The 27,230-nt window shown below is 40.2% G+C and overlaps 2 protein-coding genes across 4 annotated transcripts; both read left to right on the forward strand.

Moving 5' to 3' along the window:
* Nucleotides 1-66: 66 nt before the first annotated feature.
* Nucleotides 67-11,151, forward strand: ppp1r18 (protein phosphatase 1, regulatory subunit 18). 3 transcript variants are annotated; one of them, XM_039819866.1, is made up of 4 exons: nt 67-398; nt 794-4,773; nt 8,479-8,742; nt 10,153-11,151. In XM_039819866.1, exons 2-3 carry the CDS (start codon nt 853-855, stop codon nt 8,737-8,739), a joined length of 4,182 nt encoding a protein of 1,393 aa, XP_039675800.1. In that variant the 5' UTR covers nt 67-398; nt 794-852; the 3' UTR covers nt 8,740-8,742; nt 10,153-11,151. The 3 variants fall into 3 exon arrangements, with proteins under 3 accessions (XP_039675800.1, XP_039675799.1, XP_039675801.1); XM_039819867.1 differs by having other exon boundaries at nt 68-398; nt 8,479-8,701; XM_039819865.1 differs by having other exon boundaries at nt 8,479-11,151.
* A 654-nt stretch (nt 11,152-11,805) lies between these two features.
* On the forward strand, nt 11,806-26,961 carry cratb (carnitine O-acetyltransferase b). The gene is made up of 15 exons (XM_039819875.1): nt 11,806-12,189; nt 12,569-12,793; nt 14,019-14,137; nt 14,564-14,617; nt 17,619-17,784; nt 18,733-18,907; nt 19,723-19,813; nt 21,341-21,428; nt 21,770-21,870; nt 22,854-22,973; nt 23,962-24,084; nt 24,553-24,688; nt 24,817-24,879; nt 24,962-25,099; nt 26,147-26,961. Exons 1-15 carry the CDS (start codon nt 12,139-12,141, stop codon nt 26,348-26,350), a joined length of 1,854 nt encoding a protein of 617 aa, XP_039675809.1. The 5' UTR covers nt 11,806-12,138; the 3' UTR covers nt 26,351-26,961.
* Nucleotides 26,962-27,230: the final 269 nt, after the last annotated feature.

Consider the following 27,230-nt stretch of genomic DNA (forward strand, 5'->3'; position numbering starts at 1 on the left):
GAGGGATGAGACGAGGGTGGGGGTGGGGGTGGGGGGGTTGCTGCCCGGGCAGACGGCTACAGTATGTTCTTTAAACGCCTTTTGGTCCGACAATATGGTGTGTGCCACTAAACTCTCCTGACGGAATTTAATGGAATTATCGGATTACAGTGCTGCAGCTCTGAGGCTGTACGTATTTACTACTATACCGACAACGCTTTCATGCTCTGATGCACTGTCGGGTCCTGTGGTGATTTGAGGTCTTTTTAAAACCCTCCGTTTTGACAGCATAGATTAATCTGTTAGTTATTTACAAAAGTGATTTTCCGTCGAGGAGTGGAGCGCATTACGCACAGCCAAAACGCGCAAGTGGAGATGACAACTGTAAAGCCGAAGCGGTTGATATCTTTGGGTTTTTGGTGAGTTTGATTAAACACTTTCATCATAAATATTACACAAAGGCAGAGAGTGGTTTTCTGTTACATGTGCATTACGTGCTGCAAGTTAATTTATTGAAGTTGTAAAAGTATGTCAAAAGTATGATAATATTTTGTGTAAAAGATGAAAGTGTGACTCACTTGGACAACAGATCAACTAGGACTGCAGGCTTGTATTGACAAATGTCCCACAATGTGATTTGCATCTTTCTATATGCCATTAAACACCGAAAATACCTATAAACTTGACATCACACTCATATATTTTTAAGTTTTATACTTCAATATGTCCCAAAAGTTCAGAAGAGAATGGACACCTCTATTTAACATGGTTGTGAGAGAGAACTGATTTTAATTCTTAATTTTCTTATTTGCAGACAATTCCCAGAGGCTCTGAAAAAGAACGGCAACCATCTTGTTCAAAACCTTTTTTGCTATGTCTGTCTCCTCTCTGCCGGAATGGAAGCAACTCCTGCTGGAGAAAAAGAGGAGAGAGGAGGAGGAGCGAGAGAGGAGAGGGAAAGAGGAGGAGGAGAAGTTTGCCAGCATGCCCGCCTGGAAGCGAGGGATCATCCAGCGGAGGAAGGCGAAGCAGGACAGTTTGGGTGACAGAGAAAAGGATAGAGATGTGTGTCTGCTGCAGGTCGATGTCAGATCTGATAGTCTAAGTGACATAGACAGCTTTGTGACGGTCAGTTTAGGAAGCGAATCGTCACTTAGTCCAGATCCAGGGCAATGGCTGGATGCAGAACTCAAACCAGAGAGTCAGGTGTCCATAGAAACTATAGTTCCAGTTCATGAAAACCCATTTATTCGCACACAGAGTGCATGGAGAAAGGGCAGGGATGCAGAAGGGGGGAACGAGCCGGAAGTTAAGGAGAGGGAGAAAGAGAAATTGAGCCCCAGGGGTCAAGATGGGGAGTCAGGAAGAGAAAGAGATATAGAGCTGAAAATAGAGAGATTCAGAGATTTAAGTGAGGGACGGGAAAAAGAGAGGAGCAGGGACAGGAGTCAAGGAAGAGAAAGAGAGAATAGCAACCAATGGAAAGAGTCAATTAAAGATGCAGTCAGGGAGCGGGAATTCCTTAAAGTAAGGAGAGACGAGGAGGAAAAAGAAACAGATCCGCCATCTAGTTCGTTTTCTCCCCACGTCCCTTGTCTTCGGACTATCCGAGCCGACAATATCATCATCATCGAACAGGACAGGAAGGGCAGCGATGAGAGACGGGGTAGATGGAGGGAGACGGAGAGGGAGAGGCCCGAGGAGGACCAGGGGAAGAGAGGGATGAAGATGGATTTGAGGGAGATCCTGGCCGGAGGAGGGAGCATCACTGAGATCCGAGCCTCTGAGGTTCTGATCATAAAGCCCTCGGCAAGCCCTGAAGAAAGGAGTCCAGAAGGAGGAGGGAGAGGTTCTGGTAGAGATGATGGAGAGATAAAGTGCAGCATGGATGAAAGGAGGGAGAGTTTCGGCAGGGAGCTCAGAACAGACATGTCGTGGCTGAGAGAAAAAGAGAAAGAGAGACCATGGGGCCAGGCGACAGTTATTAAAGACGACAGAAAGGACAGCTTGGATGATAACGTGTTTGTTGATAGAGGAGGGAGGGTCAGCCAGCTAGTGAGCAAGTTCGGACAGCACCCCAAGCCTCCATCTCGATCCAAAAGCTCAGATAATTTCCTCCGGCCCGGGAGGAGAAAATATTCAGGAGATGAAGATGACCTGCAATCTGAGGCAGATGAGAAGAATATGCTGCTGAAAGGTGTGCCGAAACGCTCATTGAGCTTCTCTGATCGTGTCATCTGTGCTAAAGAGAATGGTTTAGACAACAATGGGTATTATGAGAGGAAAACGCGTGAGAGGATACATTCAGAGAAGACCACAGCGCTGTGGGTCGACATTGCAGGCTTAGGGAAGGAAACCACAGCAAAGATCAAACTGGGGTGCACACCGCTTTTAGATAAAGACCGGTCTGGAAACCATAGAGATGGACATTTAAAACATGAGGATGAAAAGGGGGGGCCCATGCAGAGGAGAAACGAAGAAGAAATGTGTTTCTCCATCCAACACAGGAGCGAAGTTAAGAAAGTGGAGCCTGTTGACACGAGGGCTGCAGAAAGGACATGTGATGCAGATGGAGACGAGGGGTTCACGGTGGCATCGGTCAAAAACACAGAGGGAATCTCGTTTGCTAGAAGAGTTGCGATCAGGCAGGACGGGAAAGCAAGAGCTCAAAGAGAGTTGAAGCGACAGACAGGTGATACAAATTTAGAAAAGGAGATGAGTGTAGAAAAAGATTCAGAGGCGGGAGGACAGATTGAGGCGCAAGTTTGCAACAAAAACGTGTCCGATTTTCGGAAAGAGGAGGGATTCGAAAGAACAATTCCACCTGAAACTTTGCAGAAGAGTCACGTTGAATCCGCTTTCACAGAGTGCTCCAGTCTACTCTGTGCTGTCACAGATAGGGCTAGGGACCCACACAGAGGGCCAGAGTGGATTGGTACAGGGCCACAAGGACCTTACCTAACACACTCTGTTTTGTCCCAACACACAGAGGAGCTTATAAGTAAAATAGAGAAAATAGGAGACACAACTGTTTATAGCAACGAGAAAGGAGAAAGGGCTTACAAGGCTTCGTGTGAAATTACCAAAGGATCAGATCAGGATCTCGGATTGGAGAACCTTATTCATGATGTAACTCCCAGATCTCCGAAAAGGATTGCACCCATGGTGATCCCTCCAGGTCCCCTCGAGATTCAAATCCCCAGAAGTGTGTTTTACGTTGCAGAAGAAATGGTGGAGAGAAAAAAGGCTGTGGGTCAAAGCAACAAGGGGCAAGACTGGGACGGAGGGAAAGGGGTCGAGAGGAGGGATAGCTGGAGGATAGGAAAACCCCTGAGCCGCATCGAGTCCCTGCGAGAGAAAATCAGGCAAAGAGAGCTGGAGAGGCTGAGACAAAGAGAGGCACAAGATGGAGGCGGGAGGGAAGGTGCAGAGATAAACGACACTCAGACAGCTGGGGACAGGCAGAACGAGAGAGGAACTGAAATAGAGAAAGAGTGGGAAGCTGCAGCTCATATGCGGAAGAGGCTGGTCGAAGCAGAGAGGGGACAGGAAGATGCAGCAGCACAGACATCCACCACTGTATTTGACGTCACACAGGAAGTCACCATGTTGAAAACCTGCCCTCAACTTCCTGCTTCTGTCCCACACTCACAAGCTGTCGGAGCAGAGGAAGTAACGAGCGGGTACACCACGGCTGCCTCTGAAGTCGTCTCTGACAGCTTCCAGATATCTGAGGATGAAAACAACCCCCTGAAACATGTGGAAGAAGAGCTGAGGCGCCACCGGGGTCAATACGGGAACAGAGAAGAAGAAGAAGGGGAGGAGGAGGAGGAGGAGAAGAAGGAAAAGGAGCTCTCAGAAGAGGAGGGAGAGGAATATACATCGCCTGTGCAATCACTCTCCCCTTTGCCGCCTCATCCCAGCTCCCTGGCAACCATGAGTAGGATCTACAACTTGGAGACAGTTGGCTCGAGGTCAGGCTTGTGTCTGAGGGAGAGGACTGTAGACATCCCATCGGTGCACCTGGTTAAAGTGAAGCCCCTTATGTCAAGCGCACAGCAGGGGGACAGCAAAGCATTCTCGGGTGAGGACAATTGCGGGGTTCAGACAATACAACGACAGATAGAGCAGTTTCAGCTGAAAGAGCAGGAAACTCTGAAGTCTTGTATGTCACCAAACACCCCTTTTAAGGACAGAGAGACACAGGGGCAGCAAAGCCCCAGAGGAGTGTTAAAGCACCAGGTAAAGGATGATGCCAAGACCCCGGAGAAAGATCAAGAAATGTCAGAATTGAGCCCCAAAGTGTCTCCTTGGCGTGTTGGTTCTCCAACATCTCAGCTCAAACAATCTAATCAAACTACCACCGTCACCCCGTCACTTCTCAGGAGCCCATCCCCGGACAATACTCTGAAACCCTCGGATCACGCCCCGACCCCGGCCTCCTCCCCGAGCTCCCTTTCTCCTGCCCAGTCTCCTAGTGTCTCTCCATCTCCAACCCCATCGCCCACGCTCTTCTCTATCAAGAGTGCCTCTGGAGGTCAAGTGAAGAGAGGTGCCACCATCACTATCACCCCAAAAAAGCCTGCCAGAGGAGGAGGGGCAGGGCCTACAACGGGGTCCACCGCAGTAGGGTCGAAATCAGCAAAAACCTCATCACAGCAGGCCCAGACGACCTCCGCTGTGGCCGAGCCAGTGAAGAAGAAGTACCCCACAGCGGAGGAGATCAAGGTGATTGGCGGATATCAGAATCTTGAGAAGTCCTGTCTGATCAAGAACAGAGGGTCTCCGAAAAGGGTGAGTGGAAACTTTTTTGTTTGCCTTTCACTCAGATAAATGTGGGCAAAATAACAGATGTATGTTCCCCCTAATCTGACGAATAATAGCACCAATAAGCGGAGAAGAAAGTTTCTGCATCTTCCACTAATTTTAGCACGTCATGTTGCAAAAATGGCAAATTGGAAGACTTCTGATGTCCAAGGGATGGTCGTTCCCCTGCTTTCTAGAATTCATCAGAGGTAGTCCAGAGGACATCACCTCTTCGCCCAGCAGAATCCCCTTTCTCTCTCTGGGAGAACATCCTATTTGATTGAGAAGTACGATCACAGACACCGACCTAAGCTGGTTAAAGCCTTATCAAGCACGACATCTTGATTCCTAACCATAAAATCCTGGTGTGATCTGCTTTGCCATTTGCTTCTGCAGTCTGATTCTTTGCCCTATGATCACGATCACAGCATACATATATTTAGCCAAACGTGTGGGCAGCGGTAAAAATGAACTATTAATGGACAAATATGGTTCATCTTTGACACACAAGACTACAAAAAGAAAGTGAAAGCAAATTAGCTTTGTTTGCTAAAATAAGGTTAATTATAAGTGCACAAAAATGTATATCCCTTAGTTTGTTTACGCTTCTGCAGAAATGTTGCAGGTTTCAGTGGAGACAGTTGAGGAGGAAACCACAACGACAACCAGACGACTCCATACTACTTTCTTTTTTTGTGTTTTGTCTGCCTGCCTAACATCATATGCTTGTCTCTGTCAATGCATGCAAAGACTACACTGGTATTTACAGTAATTCAGTCTCAACTAATTCATCAACTCAAACAACTCTCACAGGAGTCAAAGTTCATATTAGGTCTTTCGGTTTGCTTTTTTCTGAATCCAGTCATTGTTGAGAAAGAATGGGAGAGGAGCTCTTATGTAATAAAGGGAGCAGAGCAGAAATGAACTGTCCTTTTTTATACCACCCTGTGGTGATGAATCTGACTGTATTTATGTGTTCTAGGCTACTGCAACTGACTGCCTTTTAGAAGAATCATATTGGTTTTTAGTGATTTTTTCCATGTAAGAGTTGTTAAACTGCTGGCAATTTGTCCACAGTCTGCAACTGAGTGTGTTGCAGACTGCTTCCTTGTTCCATCGCACCAATTCTGCAGTTTTTGATGAGTCAGCCATCCCTACTCTCAGACAAATCATTCTTTGTATCTTCTTGGCTGTTTCCTAGCAGGGGTATGGTTTGTTGGATTGGAGTCTTGGCAAACCGCTTTTGACCACGCTGACCCCACGCTTTGACGTGGGGGAAATGGAAAGAGAAAGAATTGTTAAAGAAAGATATGAAAATACATGACATTTGGACAGACATTCTGAGAGGATTAAAGGTATTAGAGGCTTGTTTTTTGGTTTAACAGAAACTCCCTGTCACACTGCATGTTTTTGCCCACTTCCTCTTTCAAACTTCTTTACTTCCTCCAAACGAGAGACGCAGATCGACACGAGGAAGTGACGCGGTGTTCACTTTTAAATCTCCAAATGCGACTCAGACACTTGACTATCTGTTACAAAAGACTCGCCTAAACGACACAAGAGTTAAAAGGAAACAAGGGTTTGATGCTGCTTATGAATTCCTCTCGGTTGGCCCGTGTGTACTGTGACCTCTAATGAAACAAACAAATTTAAAAAAACAATCATTTATCTATAAGCACGGTCCTCTTTTAGAGTGACCACTTTACGACGGTGATTCTCTGACCACCTGTCGCTCTCTCGTTGATGCCCTTCAGATGGTTTAACGTCAGGCCTCTTTCCCTCCCCCATCTGAACCCATGCCATCATGTCACAGAGGGGGGTGATCTGCCTGCTCCTTGTCTTCCTCATCCTTTATTTTCCTCTTTATATGTATATTTTTTTATCTTGAACTGCCTCCATCAAATTCACCCTGCTTGACTCCGACTCTTGAAACTTACGCCGGGTTTCTGACATTTTTGTCACAATCTTATTAATTTATATATATATAATTCTGCAGTTTATATATATATATATTTTTTTTTTTGGACAATATATATATATTTTTTACTATATTCTAAGCAATCCAATGCATGATTTTGAGAGGATTGTAATAGTGTCTTTTTGAACTATAAAAGCATAAATTGGGGGTCAGTCTTATTTAAAAATCATTTGGAACCTGTGAAGAAGTGTGGTCAAATATGAATTTAAATATGAACTTCCTGCTAATGAAAACTGTCATTGACTGCTGTCCTGCTGTGTTAGCCCAGCTAATCGGGTTCAGGGAGGGAGGATTAGCCTCCAGTGCCTTAGCATGATTCGCCCGGCCTCTCTAATGCAGAGCTATTATCTGCACTCCTCTGCAGACAGCCGCCATCAGGGTGAAGCAGCGGCAACTCTTATAGTTTGTACGTTTCAAGCTCCGTCCAGATCATGTCTGCACCTCTGGATGTGTTTACTACTGTACACATCGAGGCTGTTATTATAAGACACACTGAGGATGTTTTGCACTGACCCATCGACCTGTTTCCTGTTGGGTCTGTTTACGCCACGCTGACCTTTGAATAAGCAAACTCCACACAAATATCCGTCAGTCCAGGCAAAGATGAGCTAAACCCTAAAAGGCCTTATTCTCCTTTTCCACCCTTGTAAACCAAACTCAGTTTCTGCTTCTGCTGATGGGATGTTTATCTGTGTCTGAATAATCAATAAGTTAGTGTCTGAGGTGTTCAGTCAGTAAGTACTCTACAGAGGGAGTATTTCTGCTGTGCTAAGCCTCATGTTGTCAGTTAGCATTACACTGATGGAGTAAAAACATCTCACAGAGACAGACTCTCATCAGCGCCTCAAAGCTGTGTGTACATTTGACCGTGTACGCACATATCAGAGGGAAAATCAGTTGGTATAGCAAGAATACTCCTCTTTGCACTTACTTTTTTTTGCTGTTTCAAAGGACTCACATTGTCCATGATATCTGTACAGTTAATTTGACATGCTCCTCATAAACTTGTATTTTAAGATATTTTGAAGATATTGTGTTTTCCACTTGTATCACTATCCGACAAACTATTTTAATTCCTGATATCACTTAAACCAAATATAAAATGTTGTATGTAAGTGGGATCGATAATGAGTCAACATTTGTTAATGTGGTTTCAATTTCAAAACCTCTAACGTTGTCTCTTTTGCTCCAGGATTTTTTTCAGTTGCTGATAAATCAAATTAGTTTGAGCTCAAGTTGTCTCATTCTTTATGTCATTTTGCCTTCAATCAATAGATGATATTATTGGTATATATATTTATATATATATATATAGATGTAGGATTTGTGATCTGTCTTGTTGTTTTGTTAGATGTTGTCATGTTTTTACTGTTGGATTTATATCGTGCCCTGCCTAGGGACTGCAGATCTAAATTAGCCTAAGGCTAACTCTGGTACATGGATGAAATGGCAACATTTATGTTAAAAATTGTACATGGTCCCTAACAAATAAAATGAATAATAATAAAAAAAAAGAAAAATGATAGAGACACTCCAAGCTGCATCTACTCACTGCAGAGCAGAATATAAACACAAAGCATGCCAAACACTTTTTTCTGATTAAAAACTTAATAAAAACAAATAAAAGCTCTGCAATAATGAAAAGCTAATCAAAAAACATGTGTGACTGGAGCCGCTTAAAAGTTAAATAATCCTCTCTTTACTCATGTCTATAGGGAAAGGTGTGTTTCAACGAGGACCAGCTGGAGCAGGTGTGTGAGTACCCATCAGAAACCTCCTTGCTGGCAAGTACCCCCCTCCCTCCAGACCTGTGGAGGACCGAGAGACTGCAGGGAGAGGAGATGCAGGAGGAGGAGGAGGCTGAAGTGGAGGAAGGAGCGATCGTGTCCAAAAGTACAAGGAACGTGGGGATTGCGACGGGAGGGGGTCTAAGAGTGGGTCAGTGTCACCCCCTGCTCAAAAAACACAACGTGTAATGAGTGAGATTATGGATTCAGATTGTTTTGCCATTCATGATGTCTCACTGTGAAACTCTCCATTGGTTTGTTTTAACTGTGTTGAACTTTACTTAAATGATATGTCTGGCAATATTCTACTGTATAATTTTCTCGTTGTCAACAAATCCTAAGAGAAGACTAAAATCAACATTGAATGATTGCATTTCTTGTGAAGCCAACGCTTGATTTTGTTTATTTCTCCTCACTAAAGAGCTCTATATAAAATGAGCTACACTGTTGTGGGTGACATGTTCTTTCATTACAAAGAACAATCCCATCCCACATCTCATAGGTGAGGTAATGACTTGGCTTAGGGCTAAGTGCCACAGTACAGGATGGGAATTTAGAAAGACTTGAGGGACAGACTAAAAGCGCCAGTCAGTCATAATACTGTTGCTTTCCAAACTTCTTTTTGTTTTCTCTACAGTGTCCTGTCTATAATAACTCTTTACTGAATTAAGTAAACCTTTCTGAGCTAGTGAGCTTGCTAAATGTTAGCAAGCTAAATGCCACTTATGTTAGCTCAGCCACTAACATGACAATAAGTTTACAGTTCATTCAATAGACATGTTTGTACCATTGACTCTTGTCTCATAGTTGACTTCAAACTACTCTACTTTTGTGGAGCAGTTTATACTCGGACAGAGTCAGAGAAGGTAAATAAAAGATAAGAGTGCAACACAGCTAATAAGCTACAATAGCTTCCTCCATTTTAGACTCTGAGGCTCTCCATTCCCATGACCCTGATGAAGGCCACAAGCTGAAACACGTCGGTTTTACAATAAAGTTGTTCTATATACTACAGGTGTTGCTAGAGTTTTGGCCATTTTAGACTTATTTCCCTCTCCCCATGCACCCTGGAAGTAGGTGTTGTGCCAGAAACACCCATTCTGCTCTCCATTCCCTTAAAAGCCAGTGTGATGTCCCTCAAGTCAAGAGAGCTTGCTATTGGCGAATGGCACAATATCACATATAAAAGCCAAATTAGATGCAAATTAGACACCCCGGCAAGCAAATCCACTGATTGTGACATAGGACTAAATAGATTTAGCTGTGAAATGTCATTTTAATTGATGGTGTGGTGGTCTTTTCATGGGACTTGTTGACAATGAGATAAATCTGGATTAACGCCAGCCTTCATAAACAAACTGACCAATTTTCAGAATTTTTTCAAATGTTAGTGGGTTAAACATGTGGGCAAGCTCAGCAAATTGAAGAAATAAAGACAAAAAATCCCAAAATAACATTGTGTTTAAATGCAGCACTGGAAAATGTAGATTTGGTAAAACAAAAAATAAAAAAGGATGGGAAGAAGTCAGCTCCTAAAATAAAGTAGAATATAAATCTAGATTCACCTTATTTACCTTCCATCTCCATCTCTCTGTCTTCCAGATGAGTCTTGCCCTCGGTAGAAGCCAGTCACCTTCGCCAAAATTGACGAGATCACCAACATTTTGTTGAACGATATTACGTGATTTTTATTCTGTTTTGTTGAATTGAGTGTTGATTTGAGTGTTTGTAATCCTCGTGGTCTTTTGTTTTTATCTAGTATCAGAATGAATGAGTGTGAATGAATGTACAGTTTGATTCATGCAGTTGAAAAAAGGAACATACTTGTGTTGACTGGGGGAAATATTTCACCTGTTATTATTTTCAGGGAAATTGGGACACAAATGTGAATGTATAAGTACATAAACATAAAAAGACCCTCAGGTGTGCACTGTTGGGTGAAGGATCACTTGTCTATGCAATAAAACAAGATTTTATTTTTTAGTTAATATATTTGATAGTTTCTTTTATGATAATTCCTTCCTATATTTAAGTCTGCCTCAGCACAGAAGAGTGATGTTTATATCATCTGGTTTCATGTGCCTGCTGGATTTGCCCAGCTGATATGAAGATCCATTTATAAAGATTTTTCTTGTCTGAAGCCTTTGTGGAAAAACCTCCTCTCAGTGGGTGTTGAGCGTTGCAGGAACAGGGGTGGTGCAATGTGTGCAGGACGGTTTTTAGAGGTCTGTGTCTTTTGTGGGGTTTACTTGAGCCTTGATGTTCACACTGACAACTCTGGGAACAGTTCAGTTAATGTGTATGGATATAAATAAAGGTCTTATTTTGTTGTTTGTTTGCCATGTGGAAGTGGAATAGAGCTGTGTGAGTGAAAGGCCCTGAGAGGAAGCAGAGTTAAAAACTATTAACAGATTAACTTCATATTACAGCTGCTATCTGACTTTTGGCTGTACTACCATATATACAGAGTGTTTCATGTTTGTAAATTAATATTTTAATTGGTGAAAGAAGATGCAAATTCTGTGCAAATTATTTTTTTTCTATGATGGCTGGAGAAGCTGGCTTCAAGAGAGTATATCTAATAAATATCTCTGAAAACTGTTTTGTCCCTACTTTTATTTATAAGATCCCATATTAAGCTGATTTTTATGTTCATACTTGTGTTTTGTGTTTCTACTAGCCACAGTTTTTAAACACGGGCTGTGTGCATTTCTGTAGGTTGAACGTTTTTCATACTTTTACAGTACTTATATAGCACCTCGAACTGCTTTAAAAAAGACATTGAAATCTCAATGTTTCACAATATGGGACCTTAAATGTACAGCGAGTGAAGTGTTCCTCATCTTTGTCTCCCTTTTAATCAATGATTATAGTGAAAATAATATAAATATATGAAATATAGTAAAATGGGAAGTTCATTCTTGACCTTAGAAACGGCATTTAAAAAAACAATCTCACCACAATATTCTCAGTAGCTGTTCTGATTTTCCTCAGCAGGTGGAGTTTCCCCAGCTGTCATGAACATTGAAGAACCCTGAACACTTTAAGACATATTTTGTAATTATGTTCCTTTGAACATGTTAACAATGTTAAAAGATATGTTGTTTTATTCTATTTTGATAAAGATAACAAGTGAAAACAAAAGTTTGTAAACAACTAAACTGTATTAACCGTGAGGTTGAAGAGCGGCACGGTGCGGTGAGATGCGGTACTGCAGTGCACGTAAAGTCTCGCAGCTCTGACGTAGCTGTTTACAGAAACAATTTTACGTCAGCACGTGTGAAGGCTTGTAGCTCAGTTTACTCGGTACGTGAATCTTTGCATGCTCGCAGTTTGAAGGAACAATACACGGAGGGGTTTGACTTTACCCACATGCACTGATGTTGTCCAACTAGAATCCATCGAGCGACTCTCATCTACATCCACCATAAAGAAAAAGTAGTAGGAGGGATCTCTTCTTCTTCTTCTTTTCATTTTGATGCGCTCACTCTGTGGAGAAAGTTGTGCAAAAAGTTATCAGAATATATAGCCCAAGCTGCCATTTGTAACACAGATGCGACACAGAGTGGATTTCTGATTTAAGAAAACATGATTTTGAGGAAAATTCAGCCAGGATCCTGCAAAGCATGGCTGTCTCGGGTGAGTAGTTGGGGTTGTTTGGAGTTAGCTAAAGAGTCATACTGTTGACATGTTAGGTTAACGTAGATTTATATCTTTCATATAGTTTAGTTATTATAGAAACGGGGCTGTTAATACAAGGCAGCTGATCATGTTTCCACCCAATCATTTCTTCCACACTTCCTATTTTGATACGCCCTAGTCGAGCCCTGCTTTTATTGGCATTTAGTCAAACTTTCATGGAAGTCATTGCACTGTGCTGACATGCAGAGTTACTGTACCAGCACTGTGGCACTATACTACAACGTTTAATTTAGGGATTTGCAGTGCAATAAATTAATAAATAAATATATTTCACTCAGTTCTGCAGAAATCCCTAAACGTGTCTTTCTCATTCCAGGTTTCGTTGAGGCAGGAGCTGTGTTTCTCCTCCTCTGTGCCTCCCCAGCCGGTGCCTCCTCTTGTCCAGACCCTGCAGACCTACTTGAGGAGCCTGGAGCCCCTGCTGCCCCCTGAGGAGCTCAGCCACACCCGCAGGATGGTGCAGGAGTTCGGAAGACCGGGTGGCCTCGGTGCACGGCTGCAGGAGGCGCTGGAGAAGAGAGCCAGACACACCAAGAACTGGGTCTGTGTCTGCTGTATCAGTGTGGGAAATGTGACAGATGTTAGAGATGGATATGGGTGTGTTTTATTAAAGCACAGATAGAGCAGCTGTGGTGTGTTTGAAGCACTCATGGGTGGGTATAACAGCACTGTTGTATCAGGGCAAAGCAGTGGTGTCAAAAAACAAAACACCACCTGCTCTTCACCTCTTGTAGAAAGGTAAACTCTGTCTCCAAATGACTGCAAAGGATCAATAATTGTATCTTTTTAGTTTTTGGAAATCTAATTCTTTCAACAAAAACAACAGCACGCTTCAGAAAAGCTGTGAAATAAAAGTATTTCAACACTAAAATGTATATACAAGAGCAACAGAAAAAATTCAACATCAGTTGAGAAAAGTAAGGGAATATACAGGAAGTGAGTCTTGACAAATGTGTAAAAGAAAATTCTTTTTGGCTAACTATTAAAGCGCAACTCTCGCCAAAATGCAACCTAGGGTCTTTTTGTGAATGTATCCGAGTCAAACCTTCGTTTAAAAGCATAATTAGGACAGAAACGCCACTTTTAAGATTTACCGTATTCTCGTTTTCGGTCAGATGGCCTTTGAATGGGAGTGCTAGGGGCACTACTATGATCGCATCAAAATCACTATTTTTCAAACACTAAGAAGGCTCGACACAACATTAAAACTTAGCTCGAAGTATCACCAGGGGCTCTACACATGAACTCCAGCATTGAGAACATTGTTTGTGTACACAGAGTTTACTAAAAAGAAAGGTTTTAACAACTTACTTTTAAAAATAGCGATTTTGATGCTATCTTAGTAGTGCCCCTAGCTCTCCTATTCAAAAGGCCATTTGACCGAAAACGAGAATATGGTAAATCTTAAAAATGCCGCTTACGTCCTAATTATGCTTTTGACCGAAAGTTTGACTCGGGTACATTCACAAAAAGACTCTAGTTACGCTTTAAACAAACACATGGGACAGGAAACAACCTCTTTAATATAGAAAATAAATGTTTACAATGAATAAATGAATGACATTTTTATTATTGTGTCATTCATATTATTCTGCCTAGCCTGCATGGACCTACAAGGCAACATACATTCATACAACACATTTGAACTATCTTTTAATATCAGTCTTTCCGAGACCATGTATCACATAGTGTGTGTGTGTGTGTGTGTGTGTGTGTGTGTGTGTGTGTGTGTGTGTGTGTGTGTGTGTGTGTGTGTGTGTGTGTAGATCTCACCCTGGTGGGTGCAGTGGGCTTACTTGGAGAGCAGACAGCCGCTGCCTGTGCACTCGAACCCGGCCATCTCTCTGCCCAGGAGAGATTATAACGGCTGGAGGAGCCAGTTAGTGTGAGTCAACGACAACATATACTCACTACACCAACACTGATGCAGCGGATTGGACACTTGTAGCTGCTTTAATGCCATCTCTTACACCTCGGATAAACTTTTTAAATACACGTAGGATGAAGTGATACTTTCAGAGTGCAACAAGCCCACACTTTAAGCTGTAGAAGGCAATTTGTTTTTGGCGTTGTTGAGCAAAAATTCCATAATTGTTCAGCGTTCAGCAAGTGGTCGGTTTTGTGGAGATTTTTGCAAGTTTCCATTGTTATGATACATTGTTTTAGGTGTAATCTGACACTTTTGGCAGATTTAACTAAATATGATTTAGGTTCGTGATGTACAGTGATGAATTTCCACCTGTGCATTTTAAAAAGAGAGCACATAGTCAACTGTGTTACATAATAAAACGACATGTTTGTCTCCACTTAGGTTTGCATCCAAACTGATAGCAGCAGTGCTGGACTTCAAGGCCAAAATCAACACGTAAGTTTGACGGACATTAACAAAGCAGTTAGTCCTTTTCATGTTTACAAAGGTTAAATGTTATTAGAACAGAGGTGGAAGAAGTATTCAGATCCTTTACTTCAATAAAAATAGTAATACAGTGTTAAAGTATTGTTAGTAAAGTAGTAAAAAGTAAGTAAAAAGTCCTGCAATTCCGCCCAAGTGAAAGTGCAGAAGAATGATAGTGTTGTTATGCTAAGTGGCCCCTTTCATAGTGTTATGTGTCTGTATATATACAGTACAGGCCAAAAGTTTGGACACACCTTCTCATTCAATGCGTTTTCTTTATTTTCATGACTATTTACATTGTAGATTCTCACTGAAGGCATCAAAACTATGAATGAACACATATGGAATTATGGAATTAATAAAAGTGTGAAATGACTGAAAACATGTCTTATATTTTAGATTCTTCAAAGTAGCCACCCTTTGCTTTTTTGATAGCGCTGCAAACCCTTGGTGTTCTCTCAATGAGCTTCATGAGGTAGTCACCTGAAATGGTTTTCACTTCACAGGTGTGCCTTGTCAGGATTAATTAGTGGAATTTTTTTGGTTGGGACCATCAGTTGTGTTGTGCAGAAGTCAGGTTGATACACAGCCGACAGCCCTATTGGACAACTTTTAGAATTGTTATTATGGCAAGAACCAATCAGCTAAGTAAAGAGAAACGAGTGGCCATCATTACTTTAACAAATGAAGGTCAGTCAGTCCGGAAAATTGCGAAAACTTTGAATGTGTCCCCAAGTGCAGTCCCAAAAACCATCAAGCGCTACAACGAAACTGGCTCACATGAGGACCACTCCAGGAAAGGAAGACCAAGAGTCACCTCTGCTGCTGAGGAGAAGTTCATCCGAGTCACCAGCCTCAGAAATCGCAAGTTAACAGCAGCTCAGATTAGAGACCAGATGAATGCCACACAGAGTTCTAGCAGCAGACACATCTCTAGAACAACTGTTAAGAGGAGACTGCGCGAATCAGGCCTTCATGGTCAAGTAGCTGCTAGGAAACCACTGCTAAGGAGAGGCAACAAGCAGAAGTGATTTGTTTCTCTGGGAACTCCTTCAAGACTATTGGAAAACCATTTCAGGTGACTACCTCTTGAAGCTCATCAAGAGAATGCCAAGAGTGTGCAAAGCAGTAATCAGAGCAAAGGGTGGCTACTTTGAAGAAACTAGAATATAAGACATGTTTTCAGTTATTTCACACTTTTTTGTTACAGTACATACATAATTCCACATGTGTTCCTTCATAGTTTTGATGCTTTCAGTGAGAATCTACAATGTAAATAGTCATGAAAATAAAGGAAAAACATTGAATGAGAAGGTGTGTCGTAACTTTTGGCCTGTACTGTGTGTGTGTGTGTCTGTCTATCTATCTATCTATCTATATATATATATATATATATATATATATATATATATATATATATATATATATATATATATATATATATATATATATATATATATATATATATATATATAATGACATGTATAAATATTGTAAACAGCGTTTTTGTAGTCGATCGAGGTTGAGCTGATTCTAACTAATTTATAGTGTTGAGCTACGTTTTAAAGACATTTCTGTCTATAATTGAGTTCTAAAAACCTTTTTTTGCAGTGCAGTTAAAATATTTCAATTTGTTTTTAATTTAAAGGGGAACTATGCAGTTTTTTTTAGCTTAATTTACCTTAACTGAACAGCTTCGGAGTCATTGGAATGGTTATATGACTCATGGCTGAGCTGGCAAAAAAGAAGCAGAAAGCTAGGAAAGCATTGTCGGAGGTGGAAATATTTATAATACACTCTACTCTTTTTATACAACTTGTTAAGGACTCCATGTCGAAATAAAATGACTTGATAAGGGGGATATTTTGTTAACTGAACAATGCATCCTGCTTTAGAAGCTCACCATGTGTTTTAAATGTAAATAATAATCTGCACAATATGGAGGAAATAAAACTAGAAACTACACGTCAGATAAAAATAATAGAGTAAAAATATTTTGCTCTGAAATGTAGTGGAGTAGAAGTAGAAGTATAAAGTGCCATTAAAAGTAAGTAAAGTACCTAAAAAGAGAGTATTAGTATTCAGTGTATATGCAGTAATTCCATTACAAACAAATTAAACCAGCTGCTAATAATGATCTGCTACTGTAATTAAAGGCAGTATTAACTATAAACTGTTATCAACTTTGTTCAAACAGGATCCTTTGAATCTGTGGTGTTACAGTCAGTTACTGTCCTTTAGCCCAGCTGGCATCGGTCTATATTTCTGTAGCAGTATCTGTGCAGACTCGAAGGCAATAGCTCATTACTGAAAGGTCTCTGCTGTGTATACGTCTTCTCTCTGCTCCTGCTGCAATTTAAGTTATAAAGTATTTGTCTCCGTATGTTTAGTTTACCACATCAGGATATTTATGATAGGTTGGTTTTCTGACTTCTACTTTTTCCTTGAGCTTTTTTGTGTGTGTTCTCCTCTGAACAGTCTCTCTCTCACTCTCTCTCTCCACATACACACACAACAAATCTGAATTTAACTAATTACATTTACTCAAGTTCTTAAATACTTCTTCTCCATTACATTTCAAAAGGGAAATGTATTGCTTTTTACTCCACTATGTTTATTTCAAGCTATAATGGTGACTTTGCCGGGTGATATTTTACATACGAAACGGCAAGAAACAATAAAACATAAGTTTATAAATTAAACTGGTTAACAGTATACAAAGAAGTTAACATCAGCTCCACCTCCACCAACTATACTAAGTTCTTTTACTCAAGTACTGCACTTAAGTACAACTTTTCAGTACATTTTACTTGAGTGTTTCCATTCTCTGCTACTTTATAATTTTACTCCAGTACAGAAGGAAATCTATTCGCTTTTCACTACATTTATTTGACAGCTATAGTTCTAACTATATAATAATACATTATTAAATATTAACATTTGGACACATTTGTCTGCTTCCTTCTTTCAGCGGCCAGCTGCAGGTCGAGTACATGCGAGGCATGCCTCTGTGTATGGAGCTCTACCCGCTCCTCTTCTCCTCCTGCAGGATCCCCGGTCCCAAACACGACTACATCGCTCACCACGGACGCTCCCGGCACTCTCCAACACACATCACGGTCGTCAGGAACTACCAGGTGAGATGTGCCGACAACAGGTGACACTGTCGGATTTATATCCTCTCTTTCCTATCCTTGACTCATTTATCCCTCATTTGGGATGGCAAGTCATATCAATATGCAGGCATGTTGAGTCTTGTGTAGTCACACCTACTTTTTTTAAATTATTAATCTGTCTGTTCTATCAATCGTTTCGTCGATATACCGTCAAAAATGAACGGATTATCAAAATAGTTGCAGATTGATTTTCTGATGATTAACCAATGAATCGACTAATCGTTGCAGCTTATAACCCATAAACCAAGTAGGGCTGCAACTAACAATTGTTTTAATTGATTTATCTTAAGTTTGTTTCCCAATTAATCAATTAATAATTTGTTCTATAAAGTATCAGAATATAGTAGAAAATGCCACAAACACAATTCCCAAAAGCCCAAATTGATGTAATAAAAATAGCTTGTTTTGTCCAAAACCCAAACATATTCAATTTGCTATTATAGTGGAATAAGAAAACCAGCAAATATTCACATATGAGAAGTCAGAACCTGTTTTTTTTGGCACTTTTGCTTTAAAACTGACTTAAAAAATTGACTCTCAAAATAGTTGCCGATTAATTTTCTTTTGATTGACAAATCGATTAATAGACTAATTGTTGGAGCTCTAACTGCAGTCTGAGTTAGCAGCAGCAGTAGTGCATAAAGCAGTGGTGTGGGTGGTGATTGTGAAAGTGAAAAGCCCCAGAGATTAAGTGAATCGCTACAAATATTATTAACTGTGAACACCATACACCCTGAGACAGGCTGTATCTTCGAAATGCACATAAGCTCTAATAACAACATTGTGTAGAGGACTGATTAGGTCAAGAGACACCAAACCAGCATAGAAAGCTTCACCCGTCTAACATCTCTCATCAAATCATCTAGTGAGGACAGATGTAACAAAGATGGCTTCCTGGTTTTCTACTAGTTCTTCCAGCTGGAGGTTTATAACAGCGACGGCTCCCGGATGACAGAGAGTCAGATCCACAGCCAGCTGCTGAGGATCAGGTCTCAGTCCTGGAAGACGGACAAAGAGCCGATGGGCATCCTGACCAGCGAGCACCGTCACACCTGGGGACAGGCCTACAACCGGCTGCTGAAAGGTACATCCCAGGACTGCACACACTCCCGTCAAATGGGTGTATGAGGCATTTACTGTATACCTAAATATCATCATTTTCAGTGTTCCATTTAATTTTATTGCACTGCTATAATCAAATTGCGGAGAAACGTGCTTGAAAAAGGATGTCATGAAAAAGTCGGGTGCTTTATTTTTGCTAAACAGAAACATGTTTAATGCAACAACAAAAAATCAGTTTCACATCATATTCTTTTGATCACGTACATGTTGGGCTCACTGTATATCTTTAGAGTTTGATATTCACGACAACACAGCTTGTGAGTGTAGATCTTGGATGTCAGAGCTTCCTTAAATGCACCATCAGGGAAGAGTTTTTAAAACACGTTTTGCTCTTCTCTGCGTTACCAGATCCCCTGCAAAGAATGCATGAAGAAATCTGACTTACTGATCACTGTGATGGATAATTACCTATCTCTAAGCAAGTTTTAAGCATCTGAAAATGTTTTAACACCACACTGGCATTAACTGAAACCTGGATATCAATCCTGCTTAGCAAAGCAATCTGAAACCTGTAGGGTGCTTTGATGACCAGTGTTGCAAAGTGTTTGAAATATGTAGTTAATTGGCTAAAATAAGCAAAACTTGATGTAAAGACATGTTTTAGACCAAGATAGGACCAAAACACTTTCAAATATGATGAATGTAGTTAAGCCTGTATCTTTTGATCAAATTGTCTAACTTTCTTTATTGTGTGCCAGCACATGATAATTTTATATAAGAGATATGGCACTAAATGTGATGTTATTTGTGTCTTTTTTTCTTCTTTCTGTGACTCAGATAAACTAAACAAAGAATCAGTGCGGCTGATAGAAACAGGACTTTTCTCCTTGTGTCTGGATTCTCCGGTCATGAGGATATCAGATGAAAAGTATTCTCACACACACACACACAGACACAGACACACACACACGCAAACACACACGCGCAAACACACACACGCAAACAAACTACCTACTTCTCTGACTCTTTCTCTCCACCCTTTGTCTCATAACCCACACTCAGGAATTTCTTTCTGTGTTTGCTGAATATCTTCTGTAATCTTGTGTGTATGTGTGTGTTCAGATATCATTGTGCTGTCTGTTGACATTTGGTTCTTAAGCAACAAAGTGCATTTGTCACTTCCTCACTTGCAGTGATGAAAAAAGTATTCAGATCCTTTACTTAAAGGAACATGCCGACTTATTGGGACTTTAGCTTATTCACTGTATCCCCCAGAGTTAGATAAGTCCATACATACCCTTCTCATCTCCATGCGTGTTGTAACTCTGTCTGACGCACCCACCACTCCTGGATCCTGGAGGTAACCGGCTCCATCTAGCCTACTGCTCCTAATAAGTGACTAATAATAATAAGTGAATAATGCCAACATTTTCCTATTTACATGTTGTGATTTGTATAGTCACAGGGTGTACAAATAACAAGGTCACATGGGACACAGCCATCTTCTAACCGTATACAAACTGGGAACTATATTCTCAGAAGGCATTATTTTGTCACTTATTAGGAGCAGTAGGCTAGATAGAGCCGGTTACCTCCAGGATCTGTGCTAAGCTAGGCTAGTGGTGGGTGCGCCAACAGAGTTACGACACGCACGGAGATGAGAAGGGTATGTATGGACTTATCTAACTCTGGGGGATACGGTGAATAAGCTAAAGTCCCAATAAGTCGGCATGTTTCTTTAAAGGGATACGCCACCGTTTGTTGAAATAGGGCTTATCACGGTCTCCCCTAGCTGTAGATAGGTGGGCCAACGCATTTTTTGTGCATGCATTGTTTTAGTCCGGTGCAACACCGGCAGCACCGCCGCTAGTTAGCTTAGCATAGTGAATGGAATCCTATGTTGCCGGTTAGCATGTTGTGAGTAAAAGTGTGCCAACAAAAGACAAAAAAAACAACCTAATTACTTGCACTGAGACAAAAAATGCGTTGGCCCACCTATCTACAGCCAGGGTAGACCGTGATAAGCCCTATTTCAACAAACGGTGGCGTATTCCTTTAAGTAAAAGTAGAAAACCATTACATCCATTACAAGTCCTGAATTCAAAATGTATATAAAGTACAGAAGTATTATCAGCAAGATGTACTTAAAGTGTCAAAAGTAAAAGTACTCATCTTGCAGAACAGCTCCTTCCAAAGTGTTATATTATTATAGGATATTTTATTGTTTGTAGGAGCCTTTTAATGTTGTAGTGTGTGCATGTGGAGCCAATTTTAGATACTTTATACTGGGTAGATTAGTAGAATAGTATTGCATCATATTATATGTTATTTTATGTAAGAAGTAACTATAAAAGTCAAATAAAAGTATAAAGTAGGATAAAATGGATATAATTAAGTTTTTAGTGTTTTAGTTTCTGTGTGTTTTGACTTTGTTTGTTCCGACATTGATTGACAGGTATGCCAGCCGCAAAGCAGCGCAGGTTCTGCATGGAGGCGGGACGTTCTCCAACAGTGGCAATCGCTGGTTTGATAAAACACTGCAGGTGAGCAGCTAGAATATTCATGACAAGATAATATACTTTATTGTCATACTGCAACACAACACAATTATGATGGCATTCCCTGACTTCAAAAACGGTATAAAAGAAAGTCAAAATAAGAGCAGTCCTCAAAGTGCTATCCAGTGTTGAAATAAACAGTGAGCAGCAACACAAGATGCAAGTATCAGTAGCAGTGTAAGATCGAGTATGGCATATGGACATATTGCACAAAGGTTATGAACATAAGACTAACTTATACAGGAGTTACAGCAGGCTAATAACTGTGTGTGTGTGTGTGTGTGTGTGTGTGTGTGTGTGTGTGTGTGTGTGTGTGTGTTGAATAGTTTGTGGTGGGCGAGGACGGCTCATGGGGTCTCCTGTATGAACCAGCCACAGCGGAGGGTCCACCCATAGCAACACTGCTGGATCATATCCTTGAGTACTGGTGAGATAAGACGTTAAGGAGGAGGTCCATTTTTTTGTTGAAATAATTTCCTACAGTGGGTCTGAATTTACAACCCAGAAAGCACCAAATCTGGGAATTAGTCCGCCATATCATTTTGAGTTCCTCTGTAATACACAGTTTTTGGTTTGTCCTTGCTGACTGTCGTACAGTCTGACTGTGAGCCAATCCAACAAGGCCTCAGACACATCAAAACACACCACTTTAGCAATGTTGTTTATTTGAGATAAAAAGAACACCCAACAGCATCTATATAAAAGAAAACCATGTTACTGGTTCGGTTCTATACATCCCATAGCATTTACATTGAGCAGGGACAAATTTGTATGATCATTTTTGAAGGATCCAAATTATTCCTGGCAGGTAATCTTTTTTTTTTTTTTTTGCATCAGAGTTATCAGTGTGCAGACAGATCTGGACACTTATTTCATAAATGAAAGTACAGTTAAATAGTTTATTTTTTTAGTATATGATTTTTTTTTTATTTTTTTTTTTTTACATTTTGACTCTGCTGACATGAAAGTATTGTCCACATGTCTATGGGCCTGTAAATGTGTCCTGTTAAAGCCAAACTCTGTGTACTTTTAATCTAAACTTTCATTGTTATTAGACTCTTGTTACTAATCTTTACTCTCACAATCCACACACAGAAAAAGTCATTTATTCTGACACTCTGTGTTCAATGAGACATCAATATTTTTACTTCTCAGTTTGTCCACATCTTAACACATTGCCACTCTCATTTAATGCTTTTGTTCAAAGTGACTTGGAACAAGAGGCCACAGGGCGCTGGCAAAGAGTTACCAAGGAGGTGCTACATCTGCAGCTAAATGTCCAATTACAGTTGTAAACACAGGGAACCAAAATGCATGTGATAACCTCTGTAGTGAAGAAACATACACAGATTTAGTCCAAATGGATTATTATAATAGGGTGGAAAATAATTAGTGTTTGCTTGACTGCAGTGAGAAACCAGACCCAAAGAGAGCGCCGCTGGTCCCTCTGCCAATGCCCAAGAAGCTTTACTTTCACATAGACCGAGAGATTAAGAGGGACATAGAGCACGCCAAGCAGAACCTCGATATGTAAGTTTTCCCACTTCTTCTTGTGAGCAGGGTTTAAGTTTAAATCTAGAGTCTCTGCAATATACTCGTCATGATAAGAGAAGAATTGCCTCGCTGCACAGTGTAAGCTAGATGTTTGCTTTTGTCTCAAAATCTAACAAAGCTGAAATGAACTTGGCCACAGAAAGGTAAACACGTTTATCATGTCTGTGTGAATGTAACCTTGACAAAACAGAAAGCTGTCATTGGTTTGACTGGCTTTTTTAAAGTCTTAATTGTGATCCAGCCCTTTACCACAAGACTTTAAACACTGCCAGTCACTCAGATGCCAAGATCTAAATGAGGAATAAAGCTTTTTCTTATCTGCACTGTGGATGTGAGCTGGACAGATGCTCAGAACACCTTGAATGAGGGTCTGTTGATCAAATTACACACTTTACCCCCGATAATTTAGCATTCATGAGCAGTATATAAAGATTTAATAAATTGTTTATAACACATATTTAAGGGTTTGTTGATGCATTTGTCAACAACTAAAACTCCTATATAAATTATATTTTAATATGAGAAGTTATAATTGTTGACACATACTTTACATAACATAAAAAATGTGTGCTGCTTTCAACTACATTATAGTGTATTCTAAACCATGTATTAAATGTTCTTATACTGCTTAAAAATGCAAAATAAAGACTTTTACTTTTTAGATTATATATGCTTGTAAATTTTCCAAATTCAATTTAAAAATCTATTATAATGAAATATGAAAAGTTCTTAAAAATGTCTTAATAAACTTATTTCTAAACTATTCTAAAATCAGGGCTCAATTATTAGCTTTTTTTCAGAGATTTTTGCCAGATCTCACAACCTTCTTCAGTGAATGGACTTGCTCAGGGGAAAAAGAGGAAGAAGCCATGAGATGTGGGCAAAAGCTCTAGAAAAAGCTAGTAAATTAACCTTTGAGTTTGGAATATTTTTGTCACTAATACAAGTTTTAAATTTACAACAGACTGATCAACGACCTCGACGTCAACGTGTTCAACTTTAAGAGGTTTGGCAAAGACCTTCCTAAGCAGCACAACCTGAGTCCAAACTCCTTCATCCAGGTCGCCCTGCAGCTTGCCTACTACAGGTCAGTCACTGTGACATCACTAACTTTAAAACAACTTTAAAACTTTTAAAACACAAAGTTTATTTTTAATGTTTGCATCACAAGAAAAATCCTCCTTTTTTTTATTTTTCTCTGCCTGTCTGCCCAGTTTCACATCACTTATCAGAATAGAATATAACAAATGTTATTGTCCCTCCAGAGCAGTTCATTTGTCTCACTTGTGAGACAATAAACACAGAAATAATGTAGAAAAACCTGTCAAGTTATTTATAGAGAACATTTAAAAATAAAAAATGAACGTCCATAAATCTGCTCAGACATCATAGAAAGAAGACGCTCTTTGTAAGTCCACAACTTGCCTGAGAATCATAATAAAGTTTTCTTCTGTATCAAAGTAATTCAGTGACATAGGTAAGTTACAAACAGGAACTGCTAATAAGTAATTTATCATACTTTTAATGACACCAATTTTGTTCTTTCTTTTTTAAGAGTCCACAATGAGGTCTGTCCTGCCTGTGATATCGCCTCTCAGAGGATGTTTCGAGGAGGAAGGACAGAATATATCCGCTCGCCCACAAATCAGACGCTGAAGTTCATTCTTGCCTTCGATGATCCGTCTGTATCGGTGAGGAACGCCAGGGAATTGATCCGCTGTGGCTAACGCAGGATTCATCTTATAAATATGTTTGGTTTTAGGGGATTGAATAGCGAGGAGAAATGTAATCATTGTGTGTTTTATTTCTTGTGTTGCAGCGGGAAGCAAAGCTGCAACTGTTCAGAGAAGCTGTTGATACCTATACAGCTCTGACTCTTCAGGTAAATAACTTCCATTTGTCATTTTTTTTATTAACTGATAAACACTTTTCTCTAAAATCTTCTTGTTATCTGCTCTGTTTAGGTACTTAAAGGACATGGCATTGACCACCACCTGCTGGGACTCAAGCTGCAGGCCATTGAGGAAGGCCTGAGCATCCCCAAAGTCTTCATGGATACAGCTTACGGCCTTGCAACACACTGGAAACTCCGAACGGGGCAGGTGTGTTTCTGTGTGTTAAGTGTGTTTCTGTCTTTTAAAGTGTGTCTTTGTTGTTTTACAGAAGGTATTGACACTCCTGTATCACAGCAGGAAGTGGGAATTTTGTTCTTGTTTTTTTATGATGACTATGAATATATAGGAGGGAATTATCAGGAGGTGATCAGCAGTTTTCCTATTGCTCTGGAGCGGGTGATATCTTCTTAATTTGGCACATTTACTGCCAGCAAAATGCAATTTGGGAGTTTCTAGCAATCATGCTGCTTATCTTTTATAATATTTTTTTTATGTTGACATTTAGATGTGGTTAGGTTATTGGCTCCTTTATTGATTTGACTTTAATTATGTTCTTGACAGCAGAAGCCCACATGTTTTTTATGGCCTGTTGTTATTTCCCAATTCACATTTTGTGTTCTTACCCCTTTACAATGTAGCTAGCTACTATATACAGTATAGTGTGTTTTCCTCATGTGGTGATTCACTCATGATTCATTCTGCTTGTTTAAAGTCAACACTTTTCCTTTACTTCACCTTTTCACACTTTAATCAGTCTAGGTGTATAATTTACATACAGTTTAATGAATGACACCCCAAGTCAACACTAGATTAGAATACTTAGTAAAAGATTATGAAGGACAAGAGTTCTCAGATGTTTTGATATCAAGGACACACAAATAGGTCTGCTTTGATATGAAGTAATTGACTATTTGTTTTATTTTTTATTATCTTTTACAAAATATTTGTGTCCAAAATAAATGAACGATTCCAAGTTAAACAAACTATTATTAAAGTTTTGTTTTACACATTTTAAATGTTATGTCTGATGTAATGCTCAACTATGAAACACACGTTATTGCTTTGAACATAAAATTGATGATTATATGTGATTTTGCAATACATATACCATATTCTGATATAATGTGTATCAATATCAGGACAACATTGTTGTGATACTGTTAAAGCCACAGTCTTAGTATCTCTGTTATATTTGTCTAACGTTCTCTCTTTTGATACATTATCTCGTATTAATCCTCTCTCTTGCTCCTTCAGGTGCCTGCGAACACAGACAGCGTGATGTGTTTCGGGCCCCTCGTTCCTGACGGTTACGCAATTTGCTACAACCCCCAGGCAGACCACGTCCACTTCTCCATCACCGCCTTCAACTGCTGCGAGGAGACACATGCGGAGACATTAGCACTCACCCTGAAGGACACTTTGTGTCAGCTACAGGAGCTACTGCAGCCCACTGTGTAGAGCTGCACAACATTTTGTAAATGTCTTGATGAGGCTTGTTTTGGATGTTCTCTTGTGTATGTAACGCTTCACTAGAGCGGTTAAATCTGAGAGTTTTGAAGAGTGAGCACGGTGTCTCTGAGTTGCTTCTGGTGCTTTTTTAAAGCTTTTGATGAAGCAAAGAAACACTTTCCTTTTCTAGCAAGAGCTGAGCAAGCAAGCTGCATTCTATTTGCTACAGTGGAAAAAGTTAAAGGGCATCTAATGCTACAAAATGTCTGAGTGAAGCAAAACAAAGTCAACTTGACACTCCATTATTAATCAGAACAAGCCAAAACATTTGTGTTTAAACTAACTTCACTCCTGTCAAGACATGACCATAATTGATATGTTGCACTGCCATCAGAGTTAATCGACAAATGTTTATGGAAACCATTAATTGTGTAGGTTAACATGTCTGTTGCTGGTTATTAATGGTGACAGTGTAATGAAGTTACAGGAGCTTTTGTCTCTCGAGGCGAGTGACCTGATCTTCAGGATGTATTTACTGTATGTTGAAATGAAATTTGAGAAGCTATTGTTGTTATGCTCTCAACCTGCAGGATTGCTTAATAAAGCCTGCTATTGCATGACTCTGTGTGTGTGTGTGTGTGTGTGTGTGTGTGTGTGTGTGTGTGTGTGTGTGTGTGTGTGTGTGTGTGTGTGTGTGTGTGTGTGTGTGTGTGTGTGTGTGTGTGTGTGTGTGTGTGTGTGTGTGTGTGTGTGTGTGTGTGTGTGTGTGTGTGTGTGTGTGTGTGTGTGTGTGTGTTTTGTTTTTTTTTGTTTGTGTGTTATCCCTGCAGACATCAACAAGCTATTATTTATTTCTCTAAATCTTAATTTAAAAACAAATAGTAATTTT

The sequence above is a fragment of the Perca fluviatilis genome, chromosome 13 (assembly GCF_010015445.1).
Source record: "Perca fluviatilis chromosome 13, GENO_Pfluv_1.0, whole genome shotgun sequence".
NCBI classification, from domain to species: Eukaryota; Metazoa; Chordata; class Actinopteri; order Perciformes; family Percidae; genus Perca; species Perca fluviatilis.

Coding starts and splice junctions, on each gene's coding strand:
- ppp1r18 (XM_039819865.1), top strand. CDS start 853: ATGTCTGTCTCCTCTCTGCCGGAATGGAAGCAACTCCTGCTGGAGAAA. Junction 4,774..8,478: donor ACAGAGGGTCTCCGAAAAGG/GTGAGTGGAAAC, acceptor TCATGTCTATAG/GGAAAGGTGTGTTTCAACGA.
- cratb (XM_039819875.1), top strand. CDS start 12,139: ATGATTTTGAGGAAAATTCAGCCAGGATCCTGCAAAGCATGGCTGTCT. Junction 12,190..12,568: donor GCAAAGCATGGCTGTCTCGG/GTGAGTAGTTGG, acceptor TTCTCATTCCAG/GTTTCGTTGAGGCAGGAGCT. Junction 21,871..22,853: donor GATCATATCCTTGAGTACTG/GTGAGATAAGAC, acceptor GCTTGACTGCAG/TGAGAAACCAGACCCAAAGA.